Genomic DNA, 25,481 nt, shown 5'->3' with positions numbered 1-25,481 from the left:
GTAAAGAAATGGAGCCACAATCATCTTGCTTCTAAAATAAAAGCGATGATATTTTTTAAGGGATCCTCTACAATCGTACTAAACAAAATCTCCGACTTCTCATGGTTAATAAACTGATCAGAAATATTAACTGCATAAGTATCAAGGAGGGTACAAGGGCGCAAGCCTCACACTCCTCGGCTTGAAGAAAAAGAAAACTATCATATGCAAATAACAAATGACTGATTGTAGGTGCTCCTCTAAAAATCTTATAAATTAAAAAGAAGCCCTTCTAGTATATATAGTTGAACTGAAAATATTTTATAAATTAAACAAAATTCCACTGCTGCATATCCATGTTAGGATGCTACTTATGAACAACTGAAAAATGAAACATCTCTCACAACACAATAATGAAATAAATGAACTCTCAAGTATGAACTTGACCTATTCTATTATGCACTCCATCTTTGAAGACGGTATTCACGAGCTGCCGCAGGCGCATTCACTGCCCTGATAATAATGTCACTACCCCTATCATGGATTACCTGGAAAAATAAAAACATTCGGTGAATTGTCAAGAGAAATAGTACAGGAGTGTGCAAAACAGCACAATAGATTACATGTTTACTATAACCAATTTATGGCATACCACAATAATCAACCTCAAAGAAATAAGAATACAATGAGTTTGGAAAGAAATTGTTTGAATTGAAGATATGAATTAGCAAGAGAAACGCGTTAGCTTTGCCGTGTGAAGCATATCAATAATCCATTTTGTATAATTTCTTTTCTCTTCAACTGTAATGATAATATTTAGGATTTTAGGTGTTAGCCTCAGAATATTCATAGTCTATGTCCACTTTCATTGATGTTTACATCAAATTGATGTAAGCTGCAAAGACAATATAGTAACTCTAATTGATGAAATTTTGTATCATTTTCCTGCTACACTCTAGTTAGGAGGTGCGGTGCTATCAGAAGTATTCAAGGTAATTAATCAAATAATGCGTAAATCACAGAGAAAATAAATATTCATTTACCTGTTATTCTCTGTTGGTTATAAAACATCATCACATAGAATCTTCTTGCAATATGTATCTCAGGATCTCCTTGTCATAGAAATCAAAAGTGTCGGTTTGAGAAAATGTCTCCTTTAATGATAGTATTTTATCTTCAATAGTATTTTGAGATATCAATCTCAAAACACACAGTGGTTGTGTTACACAAGCTACTAACTCATCCTCGATAGTTTTCCTACATGCATCCAATAGGAAGACTCTGCATGCAGCATTTATGGTAAATCGATGTCTGCGGGAACTTTGAAAGTCTACAAGCAAGACTACCGGTCCATCAATGTTTTCAAATTCCCTGATATTATTATCACAGTTAGGCAGTGTATTGGTAGTACAGGACAGAGTTTTGAAACCAGAAAGTCGTAAATGCAAAAGAAAAAAGACCACAGTACTGGTATAACGTGTAAATATGACCGCCTTCGACTTAGTAGAGGTGTCTTTTCTCAGAAGTTGCATCAGAATTTCCAACTTAGTAGTTGGTTTTGTTTCAGAGAACATGTCATTTAATGTGAGTGAACCTCTACAATAAGGACAGGTTGTAGGGTTTTTGGCGGTAGGGTCTTTGGACGTTTTTCTGCAGGTGAACCATTTTCTGATGCACTGCTAGCAGAAAATGTGAGTACATCCTGTGATTACTGCATGAGAAGGAGTAGATAGACAAATTGAACACTGAACTTTTTCTTGCAGTACCTTCCTAGTTAGGATTGATTGCAAATTGACATTTGTTGAAACATCTACGATATAAATTATATGCAAATTAATATCATCTACAAAAATCAATGCAAGGCTCTCTGAAAGAGGCAAAATATTTGCAAGATCATAAGGGGAGTTGGGTGATCATCAACATTGAGCTAAAAACAACCACACAAATGAGTTGTTCACCGCATCTTTACCAAAAATCTTAGAAATGTGAGCAATTGCTCAATTTATCAGGTCATAACTCACAGTGGATATTTTTTGTGTTTAAAAGTGCATCGGGAGATAACTCCTGATTAGTTATTTTGCAGAAATTGTGAACAATTGGGGGGGCTAAAAGAGCAAACTTCAAAACATTAAGGCATTGGGTGTATATGTCATCAATTATAAAATGTTCAACCACAAATTTTCGAAGATAAATTGTTCAACCTCAACTTTTCTAAGCAGTGCGAGACTTCTAACTCACACTTGCTACACAACAATATAAGTCTCAAGTGTGACTCCATTAAATCCATTATGCTCCCCTCAAGTGGAAGCTTTTTCATCCACATTTATACTTGCTAGCACTATCGTTGAGTTTATTTGTCATCTCATATATAAAGTGTTCAACCTCCAATTTAAAATCAACTTCTAACTTACATTTGTTACATAACAATATCTGAATAAAAAACTACACAAGTCTCTAGGAAACATGAGAAATAATATAAATATTTAGAATATATATAGTTACTGTCTAATGCAGCAAATTACTCATTTTTGGTTTGAATATACGAACTAACCTTGGTACTCGATTTCTCTAGGAAAAGCATCGCTTGAAAATTCATCTATGGATTGATTGTATACTTCAAAATGTACACAAAGTTTGCGGAGTTTGGGCAGCACCATATGTATCAAGTCCTTATAGTTGTCATGAGTAATACAAGTTCTTGCTTCCTCTATCAGATCTTCGTAATGTGCACGGGCTGTCATCGGAAGTGGGTTGTAGTGAGTCCTGATCGGTATGTCTTCCTGTTTCGCACGTTTATGTGGACGAGAACCCATTTAATGGAATGATTTCAAACAAAAACCGTTTTTGGTTTTTGCTTTGGGCGTAGGTATAAGCTTGTTAGGAGATACTAGGGTTACGTGAGATGAGAAGTAGGGTTCAGAGTGGAAGTGTTGTAATTTCATTTGCCTTCTGTTTTTTTTTTCCTATTTGGTTTCAGTTGCGACTCTGCTTCAAGTGACTACTAGGTCTAGACTTTTCTTTTTTTTAAAGAACTACTAGACTTTTTTTTTTTTTAAAGAAGAAGCACTATTCTCTCCAATTTTTTTTTTATTATAAATAAAAAATAAAATAAAAAAAGAGTAGTGATATTCAACACGAAAGCAAAAACAACGAAAACCATTTGTAGAAAATGGTACTTTCCCTACAAAAAATTGGATTTTATTTATTAAAAAAAATGTCACCATTTAAAATACTTTTCCATCATTCGTTTAATAATTGTCTTTTTAATATTAGTAGATGTATTTAACGTTTTATAACTTTCCATCGGATTTTCAATGTTTCCAGCTACTACACAAGAGGTTGGCGCAAATTTGCTCAAATTCTTGACATTCAAATTGCATTTTTTTCCTTTCTGTTTGGTTGGTATCGTTCGGGTTTTAGAATCTGGAATGTGTTATTCAATATTTTGGATTCTAAAATCCGAAATGTGCTAAGAGATCCACAATTGCTATTTTATATATGATATTTTTCTTTGCTTCAAATATGAACTGACGCAACGACCGTGTTAGGGGTAACGGGGTATTGATGGATGCCTTTGTTAAACAAAAGCGACATATGAAGGTTAGCCGATAGAGGAAAACCCACTTATGTGCCACAACCAGCGCCTATGTATAAGCCTGAGCCTGAGCTTATGCATAACCCACGACCTAAGATAGAGCAAGAGGAAAACGATATTTCGGCATACCTAACCTCAAAAAGCAAAAAGCAAAGATAAAAACAGAAATAGAACTAAGGAAAACGATATTTAGGCAAATCGTAACGGTCAGAAAAGAACGGAGCTCGGATAAAATCGAGAAGAGAAGTCGTCCTCCAAACACCTTGAATGCTATGACCATGATTAGCTAGTAAATCAGCACAACTATTCCCTTCCCAGAATATATGCGAAGAAATCACCTGAAAACCTTTCCGAAGGAAATTATGCCACATGTTCCTCAGACGGATCGACACCAGAGAGGCATTCTCAAATAGCTTTGGAATGCGCAACTAATTTGCGGTAAATAGCTTTGGAATGCAACAGTTCATGACACCTCTCAAGATCCCAACTAACGTTATCTTCCTTCTCAGACATCATATAAGCAGATCCACTAGAGAACGTCAGCTGGGTAGAAGTGTTACCAACAAAATCAAGCAATGAAATATGATACTTGTTGGTATTATAAGTGGAATCCAACACAAGCACCGTAGAGAAAGTGTCAAACAACTTGATACCATTAGGATGCGTCCATAAAATATCACTGACATCATCGGAATTAGGATAATTCCTACAATGATACATGTACTCATTCACAACCAACGATTTCAAGAGATGTTGCATGTCTGTTCTCGTACCCCTAATGGATTGCTTATACCTGTGACAAACATTATAAACATGCTTAATAGTTGTTGAAGTGATATTGTTCCTCTTCCTTAAGTTGGTAAGAATTTACCTCAGCGGAACGTTCGACTCTGCCATCTCATGAAGGTGTATGTGTTCATTTGGGTTTAGACGTCCGACAATTTTATGACTTTTCAACACCTCTGCCATGTCGTGGTTGTGTCTACCATCACCAACTTTGAGGCTCCAATCACCAGCAATCAACAAATAACCTCTCAGCCGAAATGGACACTCGTATTTAACCGAACAAATTATTTTGCTCCTCATCAACTTTTTGTACTCGGTGTATGAACCTCCTCTTTCACATATCCCAGTAAAAAAATGCACTTCTTCCATTGCCACATCTATCTGATTTACCAAAAACAGTTGAAAATAATGATAGCTTCCTTGCTTCCTCTCGAACCCACTCCAACAAATCGTTCCGTGTAGCAAACCTTTGTTTGGTGGTAAAATGTTCTCAATGATCAATACAAACAACAACATATGGAGGTAGAACAGGAGGAATAGGAGGAGGATCATCCTCCACTTTCACATCGCCTGAAGAAATATCAAGTTTCGATGGTGGTAGGGGGGATCCGCAACTTTGCATTACCGGAATCATCTACAACTTACAACTTCAAGAGAAAGAACCGACAACTCAGTAGAAGGTTCAATCTCAGGTGGCAATTCATTGTGGGCATCAACAGGAACATCCATTACTGAAATAGTGCAAAAGCAGGGTCAGAAAATGCAAGCAGTTTCTGTAACACCCCGTTTTCCCAACATAAAAATTTCATAATAAAAATCAAAGCAATTCAACTTAAACGGAATGTCACATTCTTTTTCTAAAAACATAAACTGAATAAATAAATATTTATCCCTCAAAATCCAATATCATATTATTTTAAACTTCGCAGCGGAATAATTTCAACAACTTAAATAATCTTTGGCACAAGGGCCTCAATATAAAATCTCATAAAACATAGTTCAACATCAATTCTTGAAAGATTCATAAAGTAATATGTAAGGAACAGAAAGTAAAGACATAATCCCATCCTGTTACGTATCAGAGCACCTAAGACACACTTGTGAGGAGTCCACTCACGACCGCAACTAATCTTGGTTATCTGCAAGTTACCCATACGAAGAGCAACATTTTCAAGCAAAGGGGTGAGATTTCACCAAACAACAATATTAAGCATATAATTCATCAATCACATTTAACAACTTAAACTTCATCAACTAGTATCATTAATCTTCCTACATTAGTGATAAACTTCATCTTATATTATCATAATAAATAATCATAAACATCATATATCATCTTAATCATAACATCATATATCACCTTAATCATAACATCATATATATCATCATAAATATCACAAACATCATCACATATCATCATTAGTAAACATGTAGCATCTTATCATAAATCACATAGCATCATATCATAAATCACATAGCATCTTATCACAAACAACTTCATAATCAATCTTCATAAGCAACTTCATAATCAATCATCATAAACATCATAATCATTCATCATCTTAAGCATCATAATCATTCATAAAGCACTTCATTAATAGCTCATCAACTTGACATCTTAACATCTTAACAACTTGATAACTTGACATCTTAACATCTTAACAACTCGACAACTTGACATCTTAACATCTTAACAACTTTGACTCGACTATGCAACTTCAACTTCTCAAATCATCTTGACAAATGCAAATGCGTGTTGTACCATTCTAGGGCATAAGCCCTCATCATTGTGGTTGAGCATAAATATACTCTTAGGGCATAAGCCCTCATTGTCGTGGTTGAGCAAAAGCTCCATCGTCGTGGTTGAGCAAAAGCTCCAGGGCATGAGCCCTCATCTTTAAATGAGTATGCATGGACTTAACATCTTATGTAACACCATATTTCTAATAAGCGGTAAAACGCGCGAAGATACAAACATATTCTAGAAATAGATGCTACGTCTTCGAATTCAAACATACATGCATAAAGATCATGTTACATAACATAGCAGCGGAACATACATATAATTCTTAAACATCTTCAAATCTCAACATAATACAAATGTATTCTCCAAATCTCAATTAACAAGTACCATCTCAACTCCAAAATACATAGTCAAATAAAACAACATGCAAGAACTACCCTAGATCAGAGCCCTAATCTAGACACTTGCACATAAAAGAGGAACTCCACTCCTCGGCGACATCAAGCAAAACAATCTAAGCACCCTGCACTACATCTACCCGTCCATACGGAAAGGTAGGTGGTAAACCACTGAGGGTTAGCATTACATCATCATAATCCATATAAGACTTAATCAAGAACATTGGAAATGAAAGATACATTCAAGCATGATGATTAATAATTGTACACATACTCACAAGTATCCACAACATTCATATTATTCATTACCATCATTCCAAGTTCATATCAACAAGTGCATCATACACATATTACAAATTTACCTTGACAATTAACAATTAACAATTAACAATTCAATTCACCATTACAATTAGCAATGCAACCATCAAGCACATCTCAATGCAATTCAATTCACCCACAATTTATGCAATGGCCCTAGACTCATCTAGATGTATGTGGTACCAAAACACCTCCAGGTCGTCACCTTCGATGCAACAAAAACATCGTAATCACCTCAATTGGATATAAAATCCACCACCATCAGTCATGTATGCATGAACATATGACTCAACTACAATGCATATGTTCACACAAACAATTCTCCTCAACATCAACAATACTTGTATATATGCAATCAACAACAATCCACCACATAACATATATACAATCACCAACACATTCACAACACAAGTAACATGTAGTTGTCACATAAATACACCAACAATCATCTTCACATAAATCAACATATAGTTGCCACATTTTCACATAATTCCTTACAATCCAAATAAAGGAACAAACACAACATATGATCACAAACATCATATTCCTCACTCAACAACATTCATACATCATCTCATAATCATATTAATCCATTCATAAAAAGGTTGATAAGCAATAGGCTCTCAAAAATCATTTTTAATCAAATTCAACTCTCAAAGTCAAAATATTTCAAGTAATTGAGCATTTAAGTCAAAACCAAGTAAACAAGCTCAATTGCCTATGCCATGTGTTCTCACAAGTCACATATATGTGCAGTAGAGGTTACATAAGCATTTCATCGACCAAATACGATGAATTCATGAAAAACTCAAATTTCGTCTCACTTTAACACTTTTCCCAAAAATCCTCATTTTCAAAGCAAAACAAGTTACTACTTGATGAAACCAATCATAACCAATTTTAGAAATCATATGAACAATATACAACTTTAATCCCACTTCAAACTCCAGAGAAAAACGAGTTTTCGGAAAAATTGACGTTTGGACCGTTTTTATAAAAGTTAGACGATTTTCACAAATTCAGGTCCAAACTAATTCAAATCATGTTCCAGTAGGATTAAAGGTATAAACAGATGTTAATTAAGTCCAAAGAAACATTTTAGAAGTATTGGATTGGTCCCCAAAAGCTCAAAACAAACAAAACCGAAAAACTATTTCTGGGCAATTTCGCTATTAGCGAAAAAACTCCAGATAGTTTCGCTATTAGCGAAATTCTGGCGAATTTCTTCAGCAGTTACGGGTTTTCACACCATTTTCACCCAAAATCCCATTTTTCAAATCCCCCAACTCCCAAACCAAGTTTCAGAAAGTGTTTATGGGTCAAAAGAGGTTCAATACACTTAAACAAACATGATTCAAGCATTAGGAACAACAACATAGCTCATTTCATCAAAATCACAAAAATTTCTCAAAATACCAATATAACCACAAATCTCCTCATGAATCCATAAACAACGATTCCAGTTACACCAATTCGATTCTAACAGTTCAACAATCATCAACAACAACTAATGAACACGAATTCATGCACAATTAAACATCACAACCTCATTTCTCATCAAATTTGCTCAAGAACACAATATACCCATATTTATTCATTTCATCATGTTAATTCACATACTCACATACAAATATCATGCAAATCATGTTCTCAAACATAACAACAACAATCATGCACGAATTCACAACATTTAGGTTCAATTCATCAATTTCACAAAATGGGTAAAAAGAAAAAGTTATGAAATTATGAGTGAAGCCTAACCCTCTTACCTCTAGCACCAAGATTCTCTAACACAAGCTTCAATTTAGCTCCTAGAAGATGAATCCCCTCTTTTAGTTCTAGCCCTTGTTCTTGTTCTCCTCTCTAGCCTCTAACTCTTCTCTTCTCAATTGAAAAATGTGGTAAAATCCTATCTCTCCACTAACATTAGTTTATATAGGCTCCCTTAATTGGGCTTAACTCACCACACCTTAATGGGCCTAACCCATTTCTATTCTAACACCCAAAAAATGGTTTAACTCACTTAACGGTAAAACATCACACTAACGGTCACTTACCGGTAAATAAAATAATTACTACACTCTCTCTAGTAACTTGGTGAAATAATAACTCTCACTAAGCACTAAAAATAATCCTCAACCAAAATTACCCTTACTCTCAAAATGACCAAAATGCCCCCAAGTCCAAAATGACTAAAATACCCTTCTAACACCGAATTCTACAATTCCCAACCAAAATACACACAGAGGCAAATAATCACACATGAGCACATATAATACACACAAATAAATAATAAAATAAAACTAGCGAAAATCGGACTGTTACATCTTACGTCTTAGAAACTTCATGAACATCTATGACATCTTAACAACTTGACGACTTCATAACGACTCAACGACTTAACAACTTCATATCATCTTAACGTCTTAACATCTTAACATCTTAGCATCTGGACAACATATGGATCACATAAATAATTCATGTCATATCATCTTTATATAATACAAAAGCTTACATCTTTGAGCAAAAGTACATGTGGCATCTTCATACTCCCCATTTCATTTAATGTTTTTCCATCAACCAATCAAAATGGATCTTGACTCATTCATTTTCTATTAGCCAATCAAAATTGAATCATGACTCACTTATTTTTCACCAACCAATCAAAATTGATCATGATATGATTTTTTTCCTATATATAAACAATTTGATTTTTTATTATTTTCATCTACCTCTTCCTCCCATAAAAAATCACAACTTTCAACCTCATTATCTTTTTGTTTTATTTTTTTATTGTTTTATTGTTTATTTAACATTTTCCTTTTTATGTGATTTCTTAGGTTGATGTTTCTTATTCATATTCTCTTTTCAATTTTCTTTTGGTGTTTATATGTTTTTTGTTTTTGTTCGGATCTTTATTTTGGACATGGAAGCCAATCAAGAGAAAAGAAGAAATGCATCACATATAAATTAGAATATATACGAAGGATTTCTATTACCACGTTCAAATATAATCACTTTCATCCCCCTTTTGTTTTATTTTAATCCCTCAATACTCAAAACTTTTTCTATCTATCTATTCTTTTTTGTTTAATTTTTCTTATGTTTCTTATGTTATTATTTTACTTTTAATATCTTGCTCTTTTATATGTTATTTTGGTTTTTGGATTTTTTTTTTGCGACTTTATGCTTGAGATGGAAACCAGTCAATAGACAAGAAGAAATGCATCATATTTTCAAAAAATTAATTGAATCGATAACTTTGGAGTGAAAAAGATAAGAAATACATAATAGAAAACCGATTTTATGGCACCTTTGATTTTTGTTTTTTGAGTCAAAAAGTTCCTTTTTCTTTAACTAAAAGGGAGCAATGTGCTACCGTAAAATTTTAAGTGCATTTTCAAAAAAATAGTAAACCATACAATCACTTATATTTTATTTCCTTCATCCTAATTAAATATTAAAATGAGTTTATACTATTTTTAAAATTAATATCCTAATTAAAGATTATTAAATTATTATGTTTTTTAAGTGAAAAAATATTATGTTTTATTCAACGTCATATTTTTGTATCCATCATTCATTCTATTATTAAAATTAATAATCACATATGCTTTAAAACTGCATTAATATTATTATTAACTACCTTATTTATAAGTGGAAAGTTGTAAAAGTCTTATAATGACAAAACTAAATGAATTTTTGATTTCTTATTAATATCTTTCAATGGCACTTTGCCCCCTCAAAAAAAAACATGTTTCAATGACAACCATCAAATTATTATGATTGTTTGATTTCTCAACAAATCAAATGAATTCATCCTCCCTTTGTCTTAATTTTTGACCAAATAGATTTAACAAAATCATGAAAGGTTTCAATCATACACGTATTTTTCAACAATAAGCTAAATATAATTTTTTTTCCAACAAATATAATTCTTATAACAAGCAAATTGTATGTTTTTCCACTCAACTTTCAACCATAACATAGCATGTTGACATGACATTTTTTAAGACGCAAAACCATGCAAGAATTTAATGTTATATCAATTGTCTAATTCAATGTATTTATTGGTTTGGTTTGAATGTGTTTTTCCATGATGTTATAGGTTTTTGGTACAAAATTGGATGAAGAAGAAAACAATTAATTTTGTTTCGGGAAAAAAAATGTAACAACTAATTACTAACATTTAACATTAAAAAAAGCATTTGTTTTATAGTATATCTTTTTTCTTAATTAAATATATAACTTTTAAACTATGATAATCAATAAAATCTTATGTCTTTCATTTTAAATAGTATTCAAGACATTTTGCTAATTCCCTAAAAAAAAGACATTTTGCAAATTAAAAATAAAAAATAATTGACATTTTAAGGATCTACACTAACAAGTTTTTTTAAGATAAAAATAAAATTTATGGAGAAAAAAAAAGTAGGGGACGTAAATCTAACCCGATAAAAAATTAGGGACATAAATCGAATCCAAAAAAAGAGCCCACATGGTCTTTTCTATTCATTACAGTGATAGTCTTTGTCCCAATTGTTGTTTTTATCATCTTGAATTTCATTCGAAAATATTATGACATTTAATCAAATGAACTTTGTTCATTGATATGACCACATATGCTAAAATTAATTTGTGATAAAATATTTCTAAGTATACAACAATGCATTAAACTTTTGTAAAAAAATGTCTTAATTTTTTTACTAAAGCCTTAAATATTATACTATATACATTAAATTTTTTCAGCTTATTATAGAAGTTTCTTATTCATAGCACCATCATCAATAATTATAATTTACAATTTTTTGTCTTGGACCATGAGAATTGCTAAAAAAAAAAATTAAGCAAATTTGTTGCTAATTTTTAAAAAGTTACTTTGAAATTAAACCAAGATTGTATTCCCATTTTTTATTAATATGGAATTTATATTTATATTTATATTGTTAATATATTTCATGCAGTGACCTTTAACCACATAAATATGATTAATACCGGTATTCAATTGAAATTAAATTTAAATTATAAACATTTGTGAAGTAATTAATTTTTTACCTCTCAAAATAGGAATTTTTTTCTTTGTGAAAAAAAATATTTTTGCTGTAAAGGTATTCCGGAGTTTGATCGAAAGATTGTTCTACTGAAAAATCAAACTCGGGTTTCCTGATTAATTTGGAACTCACTAACCACTTGAGTTCAATCACATTACAATCAATGTTTTTTTAGTAAAAATATTTCAAATAATTATAATTTCATAATTCATATTAATGCTCAAATAAATTTTACAGTCCTATAATTGCAACTTGGTTGGAAGCTCCATTCATATTGATATGCATGTGTCAATGTTCAAACTTATACCCCTCATTGTGTGAATTTAACCGCAGGAGTACTTGAGAGAAAAAATACAAAATATCTCATGAGTATATTTTTCTAATTGCTCTAATTTGAGAGAAAAAACACAAAATATCTCATGAGTATATTTTTCTAATTGCTCTAATTTATATAAATGGAAAGGATATTCTCTCCAAAAAAAAATGGAAACCATTTTTAAATATGAATGTCATGAGTGTTGTATGTTTTAGGAGTTTATGAAAATAGAAAGAAAATGCTAATACCAATATTGAAAAATAAATGTTAATTTTTTTAGAGGATAAATAAATGTTGATTAGTAATTGTTGTAGATTCAAACAAAATCACCACGATGTTAAATTAAAAAATTAAATAAATAAAACAAGAAATTTTGTTCATGTGGTTAATTAGCTCCATCAACGACGAATTATTATGGAGAACATGAGTTTGATTCTAGGTGGAACAGTTAATAGTCAAACTTTACTAACCTCTTGACTTAACTTAAGATTACTAGGACCCCTTTACCTTTAAAGCCATAGGGTTAACACCATAATAAACAGTGGTGGGCCTAATAGAGAATAATGTTTATGAAACGACTCTCTTCACTTTTATACAGATCTAATTAAATAAATTATTTTAAAATAAATAAGTGTTGTTGGAATATAACAATATAGTTATTTGTGGAACTCATTTGTTGAAGAAATTACATTCTTATTAAGTGTTATTATTAAAAGATTAATGAGTAATGTGTATAAGCGACTCATTCAAAATCTCAAATTGGCGAGAGCTTTTATTCATACAAATTTAATTCATGTTTCATTTAAAATTAATGTTTGAAACAATGAATTAAGAATTATTTGAAAGAAATACATGACATCTAAAAACTTAAAAAAAAAAAAAAAATAGTTCATAATTTTCTTACTACCGGGGATCATACATTTAGTTTAATCATCACTTTAGACTAAAAGAAACCACACAAGTGATATTGACACCACATCTTCACCATAAATCTTAAGACAATAGATATATTATGTTGCTCAATATCTACTCTTGAATTCAATGTTGAACTTTTACTCACATTTGACACAATAACAACTCTCCCACTCGCGCTTCTGCTACAAAGTCGAACTGAGTTTTGTTACGACCGTTGGAATTTATGGGGGAACTCACGGTGGTGTGGATCCATCCATTGAAGCTGGAGCAATCATCCAAGTGAAAATGATATTACATTTTCACCGAATATTTAAGGTATTAAGTATATGAGTCTTCCAACTTATATGTTGTCCAACCTCCACTCTTTTATTCAATGTTGAAATGTAACTTACACTTGATACATACAACATTTTTTCACTTAAGTATGGTTGAATTCTAGCCCGTGCTTGGCACGGGTATCCATACTAGTAATATAACAATATCAAATGATAATAAACAACATCTTAAAACATCATATTCATCAATCATAAACAATCATCATATAACATCGTATTTAAACATCAACAATAATGTATCTTTGTAAAAACATAATAAATTATCCACAACATATTTTCATGTCAAACCAAAGCTACTGGAAAGGTATCACAAATATCATCAACTTTCATGTTTACAACAAATATCAATTCAAAACATAAACATATAACAAAATGCAAAAACATGAAACAGAGAATGTTGTCACTGTGCAATTTTGCTGAGACCTCCCTGTAGTATTTTCATCATAACTCAAAGACCAAACATCATTTTCACGTCAAACCAAAGCCACTAGAAAGCTAACAAAATTATCTAAAACTTTCATACCAATTCTGTACCGATCAATACCAGTTTTCATTTTAAATTCGGAAAAGTTGTGCTGAAAGTCCATAAAAATTCACTGTGACCTACGTGCAGTAATTTGACCATAACTCAAGTTCTCTAAATCGTTTTGACGTGAGACGAATGACATTAGAAAGCTAACATCCATACCTACAACTTTTGTGTTTACACCTAAGACCAATTCTGCACCGATCAATACCAGTTTTAATATCAAAATTCGGGCAGAATGCAGATTTTCTCCAAGTTTCACCTAATCTCATGGTTCTAACCTCAAAACTACTTCCAATAATCATCCTATGGATTATATAAGGTCTATACACAATTTCTACATCAACTCAACAAGTTTTCATCATCTAATCATCAAATCTCTCTCAAAACCCTAATTCTCAAATTCTCATAAACTCAACCTACAACATGTTAAATCTAATTATCAGAATTATAGACTTAATATTACTGAAAGTTAGTCTCACCCTTACCTTAGAATTATCGATTGGCAGCCCTTCTCTCTTCTCTTTGTCTTCTCTTCTATTCTCTTCTCTTCTCTTCTCTTCTCTCTAAACCTTGTTTTCTCCAAAAACTGATCGTACGTTCTATGTCTTTCTAAACCTAACTTCTCTTATTTATAACCCATCATCTAATTTCTCTTACACCTCAAAATTACTCTTTTCCTCATAATCTTATTTATTTCTAAATTAAATATATATCTCTCCCACTTAATAATATTAATACACCAAATAACAAATATACTTCTTCACTGAATAACAAATATATTTCTACACCAGATAACATATATATTTCTACACAAAATAACCCCACAACTTAATATTAATTTTATTTTCGAATCTTATTTTATTAAACAATAAAATAAGTCACAATGTCTCATAAATTTCTCTAAAATCATATAAATCACATAAATCTTATAAATCACACTAATCATATAAATATATTCTAAAATTCATTTAAAATAATTAAATAATCAAAACGGGCGTTACAGTTTCGTTACTGGTGTTGTTCATATTATACAATCCAAACCATATTGTTCGGATTTCAGATTTTATAATCTGAAACGCCCCAGTACAGATTCATTGACGTGATCACAAGGAAAACGCCTAGCAATCGAATGAGGGAGGGTTAATATACACATTACCTTTGCATTCAGACAAAAAATGACGATGTTAACGCCCCTTGATGACAAGATTGCTACTCCAAATCATATTTTCGCCCAAAATGGTGTGTTTGTAGAGGTGTATGGAGTGTTTGATGATAAAGGTGGTGAACTTCAGCTAGGTTATGGGTTAACCTTATATAATCAAAGTTTTCAGAATATACAATCTGAAACATTCCGCAACTTTCCTGCTTTTTTTAAAAAGCAGATTTTTCGGAATATATAATCCGAAACACGTAAAAAATGTTCAGATTATATATTTCGGTCGTTGTTACACCCTACTATTGTCAAGGATGCAAAGCAGACATGGTGACTTTCAGGTTGTGAGTGGTTTCGGTTTTTATAATCCTAAACCAGTTCAGATTATAAAATCCGAACCAGGGATAAATTTGTAAAAAAAAAAAAAAAAAGGTGCACTAGAATAGCAAATGGTGGAAAAAGTAATAGTCTTAGGTATCATCCCCGAAAAGGTTCTAGCATCCATAGAAGAATTTGACATTACATTCAATTCTTCCGCATCTGTTGCATGTGAATGCGAAAAGCTACGCCATATCGGAAAACTCCGTGTATACACTATAAGCATTGTATTAATAGAAAAGCTACACCATATCAGATCAACTATTATGGTAAATTTATTAATAGAAATAGAAAATGATTTTGTATATTTCAAATTGTTGTGCGGTTCATATAAGTTGTGTGGATATGTAGAAGCTGTAAATTAGTATGGATGTAGGCATGTAGCTATTGTTTTGTATTTAGAATGTTTTGAAAATGTTGGAAATGCTGGTTGCTTTCTATAAGACCACTACATTAGATTATATCATACTAATTAAATCAGAAATCTCAAGAGAAGAACACCCAGTTTTAAAGAGAATGTAGCAGCAAATGATTTCTTAAACTGTTGTAAAAATATGCAATGATGAAACCATCATAGGGGGCAGTTTAGACCATATATAATGCCTTTTTTCAGCTTTCAAAAATAATGAAGTGATGGATGGATGAAACCCGTTGGCTGAGACACATACGAATCCTCCTGATTCACTTCAAATTAACTAGGGACCTAACTTTGCAGCCAGATAAGGATATTTGCTACAATCTTGATAAAAAAAAAAATATTCATTTAAATAAAGAGGTTCTGATTATAGAAAAGCTCTCACCAATCTTACACACCACAAATGACTACTAAAGTAAGAAAGAAATGTGAAAATGACCTCAGAATGGAGTCCAAATAAAGGTCTTGATTACAATGTTTTGAACCAAACCTTCCACAACCAAATTACAAAACGCCACAAATGACAATAACAACAGCAACAAAAAAAAAAAAAACAAAGTCACTCAGTGAATTGAATCCACACTTTTCTTGATTATTGCAGGCTGAAAAGGATATATTTCACTTTGAGCTGTTTCATGGAGAACCAAATTTCTGGCCACATCGACACAATAAAAAATCATGTCAGTTATCTCATGCATTGTCAACTTAAATAAATAGATTAGATTTTATTCAAAAGAAAACGAAACACATTAAATGAAGCTTCGTTATGAAACTAAATGCTAGTGCAAGAATGCTTTAAATGAGAAGCATTGCATGATGGGAGAAAAGGTACCTTCATATTTTGAAGCTTGCTAACCACCGGAGCATTCTCAATTTGCTTATGACTGCTTGGAAGATGAGTGAATAGTGTGAATCGCATAATCAAAGAATTTCGGGCCACTCGAGTGCTGAATGGATACAAGAGGGACATGCTTGATAATCAAGTAGTCTTTTCCTTTGTCTGGATCAATACTTTCAACAAATTCATCTGGCATTTCAGTGAAGTTAATAGCTTTGAGATTAACCAAGGACCTGATGCCTGAGGGTACCTCCTTCAGCTGGGGGATTCTGTCCATGGTAAGATATTCAAGAGAGATCAAAGTTCCATCGCCTATAAGGATTGAATTTACCCTATTCAAGCGAGTGAGGTTCAGTCTCTTCAATTTTAGAAAGCCTCCAATTTGAAAATGCAAAATTTCACCATCATAGGCATCATCCCATAGAGCGAAATTCAACAGATTTGGCAAGTTTTTCAGTGACTGCAGTGGATCATTTGTCAACTTAGATAAAGCTAGCTTTATCTCAACAAGATACTCAAGTTTTGGAATCCATTCAGGCAATATATCTAGCTTAGCTTTCAATTGAAGCCGCTGAAGTTGGGGTGGAGATGAGACAAAATTCAAGTTAATGGTTTCATCCTCACCAATTGTAGTGATATTCAGATCTTCAAGGTGTTTCAATTCTACTACAACAGCCCTTAACGCATCCCCATGTTCTCTTCTTACATGCCTTAAACCTAACCTCCTTAACTGACTTAACATTTTCATCTCTTGAATGAGATCTACACCCCCATGATTTACCTCCACATAATAAAGTTTTTGTAGGGAAACCATGTTTTTAATACCTTTTTCCATCTGCACACCAGATGTAAAGCCCAACAGTGAATACTTTTCTTCAAAGTTACGATTTAAGGCAAAAAGGTTACGTAGCTTTGTGAGCTTGTTTATCTCACTTGGTATCTCATGCACAAGTGTGTATCTTATATCCAATGTCTCTAAGTTATGTAGTTCACCAACTGATTTAGGAAGAACACGTATTTTTGTATTCCTTAGGTTTAAGAACCTTAAGTGAAAAAGATTTCCCAAATTTTTAGGAATATGATTCAACGATGTACCTTCAATGTCAAGTACCTTCAAAATCCTAGACTTCGAACACAGTTTACCCACAAAATGCTCCAATGACCCACCTTTATCAAAAACATGAATAGCACATAAATGATTCATGTTGGAGCTCTTCAACACATTGTTGTGGTTAGTGGTTATAGATAGACGTCTAGTTTTTCCAGCCACGAGTGATTCACCATCATCATGCACACAATGACAGAAACTTAAATCCTTCATTTTTCTAATGATCACTTCCCGCAATAAGTCATGGACTTGACATTTATCCAAGACATGAACCCAACTTCTTTGAGTCAATAAACCAAAGCTAACATCCGAGACTTGGACCAGACTTCTCTGAATCAATTCAGACACGTACTCCTCTGCAACTTGCTCTGGAGTTCTTCTCCCATCAGATTTAACAAACCCTTCAGCTATCCATTGTTGAGTTAATCTCTCATGATCAATAGCATAGTCCTCTGGGTATAAACCAAAATACAAAATGCATGGTTTCAAGTAGTGAGGCAGACCATCATAACTAAGCGACAAAATCTTTGTTAGACTCGTTAAATGAGCATTACGTCCCAACTCCAGGCTCAAATTTTGATTCACCTTTTGCCATTCAATTATGGTTTTGGATTTTGTTGAAAGTAAACCACCAATGGCTACAATTGCCAGTGGTAGTTGCTTGAATTTTTGAACAATTTCTTTTGCCACAGCCTCAAGCTCCGGTGGACAACGCCCACCAAGCTCAGATCTAAATACTTTCTTGCAGAAGAGTTCCCATGCTTTATCTGGAGTCAAAAGTTGCAAGTTGTGAACATGAACTGGAAAGGATTTCTTGAAAAAATCTGGAACTTGCATCATTCTAGTGGTGATTATGATCCTACTACCTTTGTTGTTATTGGGCATGGCAAATTCAACCTGGTCGCAAATATCTTCTTGCCATACATCATCAAAAATTATCAAATACCTTTTATGTTCGAGGTATTTCCTTACTTCTATAATCAGTGACATGTCATCCATTTTGCGTAACTTCTTTGGAAGAGGGTCTTTGGTTTCCAGACAAAATTGCTCCATCATTTTGATCAGTAATCCTCTCACAGTGTATGATTGAGAAACTACGATGAAAGCTCGACAATCAAACCGTGTTGCTACCTTTTGGCTGTCAAAAACTAGCTTGGCGAGAGTGGTTTTCCCTAAACCCCCCATTCCTACCACTGAAATCACTGTGCGCTCAGCGGCACCCTCCAACAACCAACCATATAGTTCTTCCTTTGGGCCTTCAAATCCTACAATTTCTGTTTCCTCAATGAAAAGGGAAGACAGTCGAGGATCACACCATCTTCCATTTTCTGTCTCTCCACTGCTGTTGCTTTTGCTTGAGGATCCTTGTTTGTCTAAAATTTGAAAGTTATACCTCTCACTTCTTTCCTTGATTACGCGAATTGACAACTTGATGTCCTGAATCTCTGAAGCAATTTTATGACGGGGAATCAAAGTTTTGATTGGGCTTCTAATCTTGTTGAATACAGATCTGTGTCCAGGAGGATTGACTATATGGATCAGCCGAAGGTATTCATCAATTACATCTTCGATTCGAAATGATGCTTCTCTCATATGCTTCACCCAGGTCCTTATTCCTTCATTGGTGACTGCTTCATCTGCTGCCCTTCTATCTGCATCTTTGAGGAAGACTTGAATGCTTTCTAGTTCATCTTTGATCTCTGAAAAATCTTTGTGTACATCTTTTAGAAGATTTGTTTCTCCCTTGAGTAGTTGGAACACTTGCCCCAAGGCTGATGCTACTGCAGTTTCTGCCATTTCACTTGTATTTGCTGCCAGCTTCTACCTTGCGGTTATGCTGTTTGGATCATCTGTATAGTATGGTGTTTGTCCACTTTTTTTCTTTCCGTTGCAATTGTCTTTTTTCCTCTATAATTTGTTCTTAGCCTTGGATGAAACGTGATTATTTTATTAATTTGGTGATGATGTTGTAGGGACCATGCTTTTCAGCGGTCAATATTATTCTTAGGTATACCATTTTTCTGTTTTTTTTATAGTAACCAGTTGGTGTTGTTTTTTGGTTACAAAAAGTTTAGGTGGGTTCGGCTCCGGTAACCACCAGGGTCAGGGTAGGCCTCAGAGCTCAGAGGAATTTCTTCACAAAGAGCGTTTATAGAGGTACTTACAGATCACCCACCAATACTGTCCTCACATTGGCAGAGGGAGTCGAACAAACAACATTCTGCAAGGAAGTGGTCCGCTCCTTACCAACTGAGCCAACATGTATTGGTAACCAGTTGGTGTTACGAAGGAGTCTTTTTTTTTTTTTGGTTACTGGAAGGAGTCTTTTGAGTATAAATAAATCACAAGTCTTTGGAATTGGCCCAGTTTTGGCTCCAAGTCTAACTGTAGCATAAATAATAATAATAATAAATAGAGAAATAGAGACATTCATTTTTGGGTACTTAAATAGGTCTCACGTCTACACATCACTTATTTATAATTTTTTAATAGTAGTATCTAATAAGCAATCAATCCCTCCAACCAAGATCTAACACAAATTTCATAAATGAGACACACTAATTAACTACCAATAACTTTATATCATTACATTTCAATTTTTTAATATAAAAACAGTAGTGCGAGTCTCGCTTGAGATTTTGGATCTGGGTCTTATAAGTCTCGAAAAAAGTTTCTTCCCAATGGAGTATCTAATAGGTATCGGGTCTTAAATGCTTAAGACCCTTCATTGAAGAGGGTCTTAACACATTAGTTTAGAAATTTAAAATATAAATTTTATCTTAAAAATTGTGCATTCAAATCATTAAAAAATAAAAGTAACTTTTTCAATATAAAATTATTTTTAATTTTGCATAGCCATTTGTTATCAATTTTCTTGTAACAAAAAAAAAACTTGTTATCAATTTCTAGGAAACTACCTAGTAGTAAAAGGGAAGCTACAAAGGACGTCCAGATCGAAGAAGATTATTTTTCTACTTTTTTCTAAGATTCAGTGGATACCGTAAAATAAAACATTATAACCTTTGTCGAGGGTATGTCGGCTTTGATATTTGGATATTATTCATTTCACTTCATTTTTGCTCTTCAACGCTTCAAGAATATCAAAATAGACCTCAAACGGTGGTTAACTGTCGTTTGTTTTCAACGGCAGTTATCAGATGCTCACCACTCAGTTGCAGTTAACTTTTACTCTATCAACATCAGTTAACAGCCGTTGCATTCTGGTTTACACCAAAATGGCAACATCACCTCTCACACTCCTCCAAAACACAAACATAGTATATCATGGATCAAACAATCTAACATTTATATCTAGTATATCCATGAGAGACCTGATGTCTTCGTAGTTCCTGATCTGAATCAAACTTTTTCGGATATCTTTAAAAGATCTTACCAAAGAAGCATCCAACTCGTTCGGTCCTTTAGCATTGTGCTTACCAAATATCGAAAACATGGCTCTAACGTCGTCGTCATTTTGGAGCTTCATCTGATCGAACCAAACGCTTCCATCTGAGTCAGTCGATGGATGACGATCCTCAACACTATACACCCTCCTTGTGTCTTTGTGGTTGATCCGATTGTTGATTTGATCCAGTTGATCCTTTAGATCTAAAAGCATGACATTGACTCGGACCCTGAACAAATTGAATTTTTTTTCCCAGCGTTGTAGTATACTTCGGCCAACTTGGTATGCATATCTAACAAACATTTTCCACTCCCTCACCTTGTTACTCGATAAGGGAGCTATAACATTAGAAATAAAAGTTATCAGGATTTATTTATATAGATTTTAAGTTAAAACTGTTTGTTAGAATAAAGCACAACACTACGACTTTATATAGCGCAAGTAAATTAATAAATTATAACCTCGTCATGTCTAAACCACTTGAAAGGGTTTAACTCATGGTGGGCTGAACAATGGAAATGAAAATAAATGAAAACATAAAAAACTAAATTAATAGAATAAATAGAGTTGTCACAAGATTACAATCCTTGAAGGAATAAGGTGAGGCAAAGCATCACCAAGTAATCTAACTCTAGGAACCCTAGAATCTAGCTACCATGCTCATTTATGGTAGAAGATGAGATGGAATGAGATATCTAAACCTGCTAACCCTAGCCATAACCTAGCCTCTCCAATTCTAAGATGAATTTTCGGACCCTTGGCACTAACACATGGGTGTCGTTTTATAGTACAAGGCCACCCACTACAAATTGTACCCTTTGGTCATTTTACATGGGTTGTCCTTATCTATACGTCCTTATCCAGTCGTACCTACCCACTGACATATTCTTTTATTCTTCCTAGGATTCCAATCATTGGGGACATCTCCTATTCTTCCTCATTAAGAATGGACAAACATCTTTAGAGTCATTCCTTAACCTACATCATCAAACATCATAAATAAACATTACTAGTTCCAAAGCACTAAAAACACTTAAAAACTATAAAATCCTAAAATAGGCCATGATTAGATGTTTAAGACATTGCAATCACTCAATTAGTTGTCTATTATGGAGGCTAAATGTAACATAATAACCAACTTATTTGCCGGTTATTAGAAGCCCTATCTTATTATTCACACTTTTCTTTTTCTTTTTCTTTGTGAACTGAGCCATTATTTCTTTTTCTTTTACACCTTGTTACAACTTTTAGAAGATTTGTTTCTCCCTTGAGAAGTTGGAACACTTGCCCCAAGGCTGATGCTACTGCAGTTTCTGCCATTTCACTTGTATTTGCTGCCAGCTTCTACCTTGCGGTTATGCTGTTTGGATCATCTGTATAGTATGGTGTTTGTCCACTTTTTTTCTTCTTCTATTTTTCTATCTTTATTAAGTACCTTAAGACACTTGTTATCAATTTTCTTGTAACAAAAAAAAAAACTTGTCAGCAATTTTCTTCTACCAAGTATTCTTAAAAAATAAATAAAAGGGAAGCTACAAAGGACGTCCAGATCGAAGAAGATCATTTTTCTACTTTTTTTAAGATTTGGTGGATACCGTAAAATAAAATATTAAAACCTTTGTCGAGGGTATGTCGGCTTTGATATTTGGATATTATTCATTCCACTTCATTTTTTCTCTTCAACACTTGAAGAATATCAAAATATACCTCAAATTGTGGTTATCTGTCGTTTGCTTCCAACGTCAGTTATCTGCCGCTCACCATAAAGCTGCAGTTAACTTTTACTATATCAACATCAGTTAACTGCCGTTGCATTCTGGTTTGCTCCAAAATGGCAACATCACCTCCCACACTTCTCCAAAACACAAATCAATTGCTTAAGACATTAGAAAACGATAGATGCGTGTAAAACAATAGAAAATCATAGATGATATTTATAATTTTATTTCATCTCCGTTCAAATTCGAAAAGTATAATACATAACACAATTATGGAAGCCTAACATGACATTCTCCATAAGGACGTTGTATAATTATGTTGTTGAATTTTATTTAATTCATGGGTGTTTTTAATTTTTTTTTTTTTTGGCAATTAAGTGTCTTATTTTGTGTAAAGATTTGTAAGTCTCTTCGACAAAACTCACAAGAATAAAGAGAACATATGTTTTCACTCTACCTAATGAGCTATATAAATTCTCACATCAAATGTATTAACAAAAAGGAATGCGTTCCATTATATTGTTTTGAACTTTATCCTACTCCGTTGTCGAGTGACATGTTTCAATTGACAGATGATCATGATCAAGCTCAAAACAATATATTGTAGCACATTTCATTTCTTCGTCCCAACTTTAATATGAAAGAATTTGATGTGAGAACTCTATAACTTATTAGGTAGAAAACAAAACATTTTCTCTTAATTCTTTTGGGTTTTGTCGTGGAGACTAGTAAATCCTAACATACACTAAGTAGGACACTTCAATGCCAACAATTTCAGAAACTCTCATGAATTAAACATAAATCCAACAACATAACAATACAAAATAATAATACAACATCCTCTAAAAAAGTAAACAACAATACAACAACATAATAAAACACAACATTGTATATAATGGATCAAACAACCTAACATTTATATCTAGTATATCCACGAGAGACTTGATGTCTTCGTAGCTCATGATCCAAATCAAACTTTTAAGGATATCTTTAAAAGATCTTATCAAAGAAGCATCCAACTAGTTCGGTCCTTTAGCATTGTGCTGATCAAATATTGAAAACATGGTTCAAACGTCATCGTCATTCTTCAACTTCATCTGTCGAACCAAACACTTCAATCTGAGTCAGTCGATTAAAAAACAAAAGTGACTTTTTCTATATAAAATTATTTCTATTTTTGAATCTTTAACAAGTACCTTAAGGCACTTGTTATCAATTTTCTTGTAACAAAAAAAAACTTGTTCTCAATTTCTAGGAAAGTACCAGGTATTCTTTAAAAAAAAATAAAAGGAAGCTACAAAGTCGTACGTCCAGATCTAAGAATATCATTTTTCTACTTTTTTTAAGATTTAGTGGATACCATAAAATAAAATATTATAACCTTTTCGAGGGTAGGTCGGCTTTGATATTCGGATATTATTCATTCCACTTCATTTTTGCTCTTCAACACTTCAAGAATATCAAAATAGACCTCAAACGGTTAATTGTTGTTTGCTTTCAACGGCAGTTATCTGCTGCTCACCACACTAGCCCCTATAATAGTGGAGGCTTTCTTAGCGCTTCAAAAGCGCTATTAAACGCTAAAATGATTGCTATCAAAACGGGTATTTTGTAGTAGTGATCACATCTTAATAGTTTCATTTCCAATCAAACAAGGGATGGAAAAACTGGCAGGATTATTGAGCTTTGGAGGCAATTTGTTTTGACTTATGGCACTACATTCTTTAGTTAGAGCTACCGTCTCATATTCTTCTATCTTTTTTTTTTTTTTTTGTTGATAAAATCTCTTTCAATTTTTTTGCATATGGTTACATTTGAGAAAGAGCATCCGTGAAAGTAATATTAATGGTGTTTGTCCAAATTTTTTTTTCTTTATGTTGCAATTGTCTTTTTTCTTCTATAATTTGTTCTTAGCCTTGGATGAAACGTGATTATTTTATTAATTTGGTGATGGTGGTTGTAGGCAGACCATGATTTTCAGCGGTAAATATTATTCCTACGTATACCATCTTTCTGTCTTTTTTATAATAACCAGTTGGTGTCAGAAAGGAGTCTTTTGAGTATAAATAAATCACAAGTCTTTGGAATTGGTCCAGTTTTGGCTCCAAGTCTGAGTGTTGCATAAATAATAAATAGAGAAATGGAGACACTCATTTTTTGTACTTAAATAGGTATCACGTGTACGCAACACTTATTTATAATATTTTTTTACAGTAGTATCTAATAAGCACTCAATCCGCTCAACCCATATCTAACACAAATTTTTTAAATGAGACACTCTAATCAACTGCCAATAACTTTATATCATTACATTTCAAATTTTTAATATTAAAAGAGTGCAGGTCCCGCTTAAGATTTTGGATCTTAAGTAAGACCCCGAAAAAGTTTCTCCCCAATGGAGTACCTGATAGGTATCGGGTCGTAAATGTTTAAGACCCCCATTGGAGATGGTCTTAACGCATTACTTTAAAAGTTTAAAATATAAATTTTATCTTAAAA

The 25,481-nt window shown here is 33.0% G+C and overlaps 1 protein-coding gene and 2 pseudogenes across 2 annotated transcripts; all 3 read right to left on the bottom strand.

Moving 5' to 3' along the window:
• Nucleotides 1-323: 323 nt before the first annotated feature.
• LOC146898286 (putative SWI/SNF-related matrix-associated actin-dependent regulator of chromatin subfamily A member 3-like 1) lies at nucleotides 324-2,925 on the bottom strand (annotated as a pseudogene). The gene is made up of 3 exons (XR_015021303.1): nucleotides 2,531-2,925; nucleotides 1,023-1,789; nucleotides 324-527 (listed from the first exon to the last, which is right to left on the bottom strand). The product of XR_015021303.1 is annotated as a putative SWI/SNF-related matrix-associated actin-dependent regulator of chromatin subfamily A member 3-like 1 (transcript).
• A 942-nt stretch (nucleotides 2,926-3,867) lies between these two features.
• LOC146898285 (uncharacterized) lies at nucleotides 3,868-5,089 on the bottom strand (annotated as a pseudogene).
• Nucleotides 5,090-16,237: 11,148 nt separating this feature from the next.
• LOC146898284 (disease resistance protein RPM1-like) lies at nucleotides 16,238-19,748 on the bottom strand. Its single transcript, XM_085732004.1, has 2 exons — nucleotides 16,745-19,748; nucleotides 16,238-16,563 (listed from the first exon to the last, which is right to left on the bottom strand). Exon 1 carries the CDS (start codon nucleotides 19,653-19,655, stop codon nucleotides 16,791-16,793), a length of 2,865 nt encoding a protein of 954 aa, XP_085588130.1. The 5' UTR covers nucleotides 19,656-19,748; the 3' UTR covers nucleotides 16,238-16,563; nucleotides 16,745-16,790.
• Nucleotides 19,749-25,481: the final 5,733 nt, after the last annotated feature.

The sequence above is a fragment of the Medicago sativa genome, chromosome 8, assembly GCF_051527215.1.
Source record: "Medicago sativa cultivar Bolivia chromosome 8, Bolivia_mono, whole genome shotgun sequence".
Lineage (NCBI taxonomy): Eukaryota > Viridiplantae > Streptophyta > Magnoliopsida > Fabales > Fabaceae > Medicago > Medicago sativa.
This window is presented reverse-complemented; position numbering and strand designations above follow the sequence as displayed.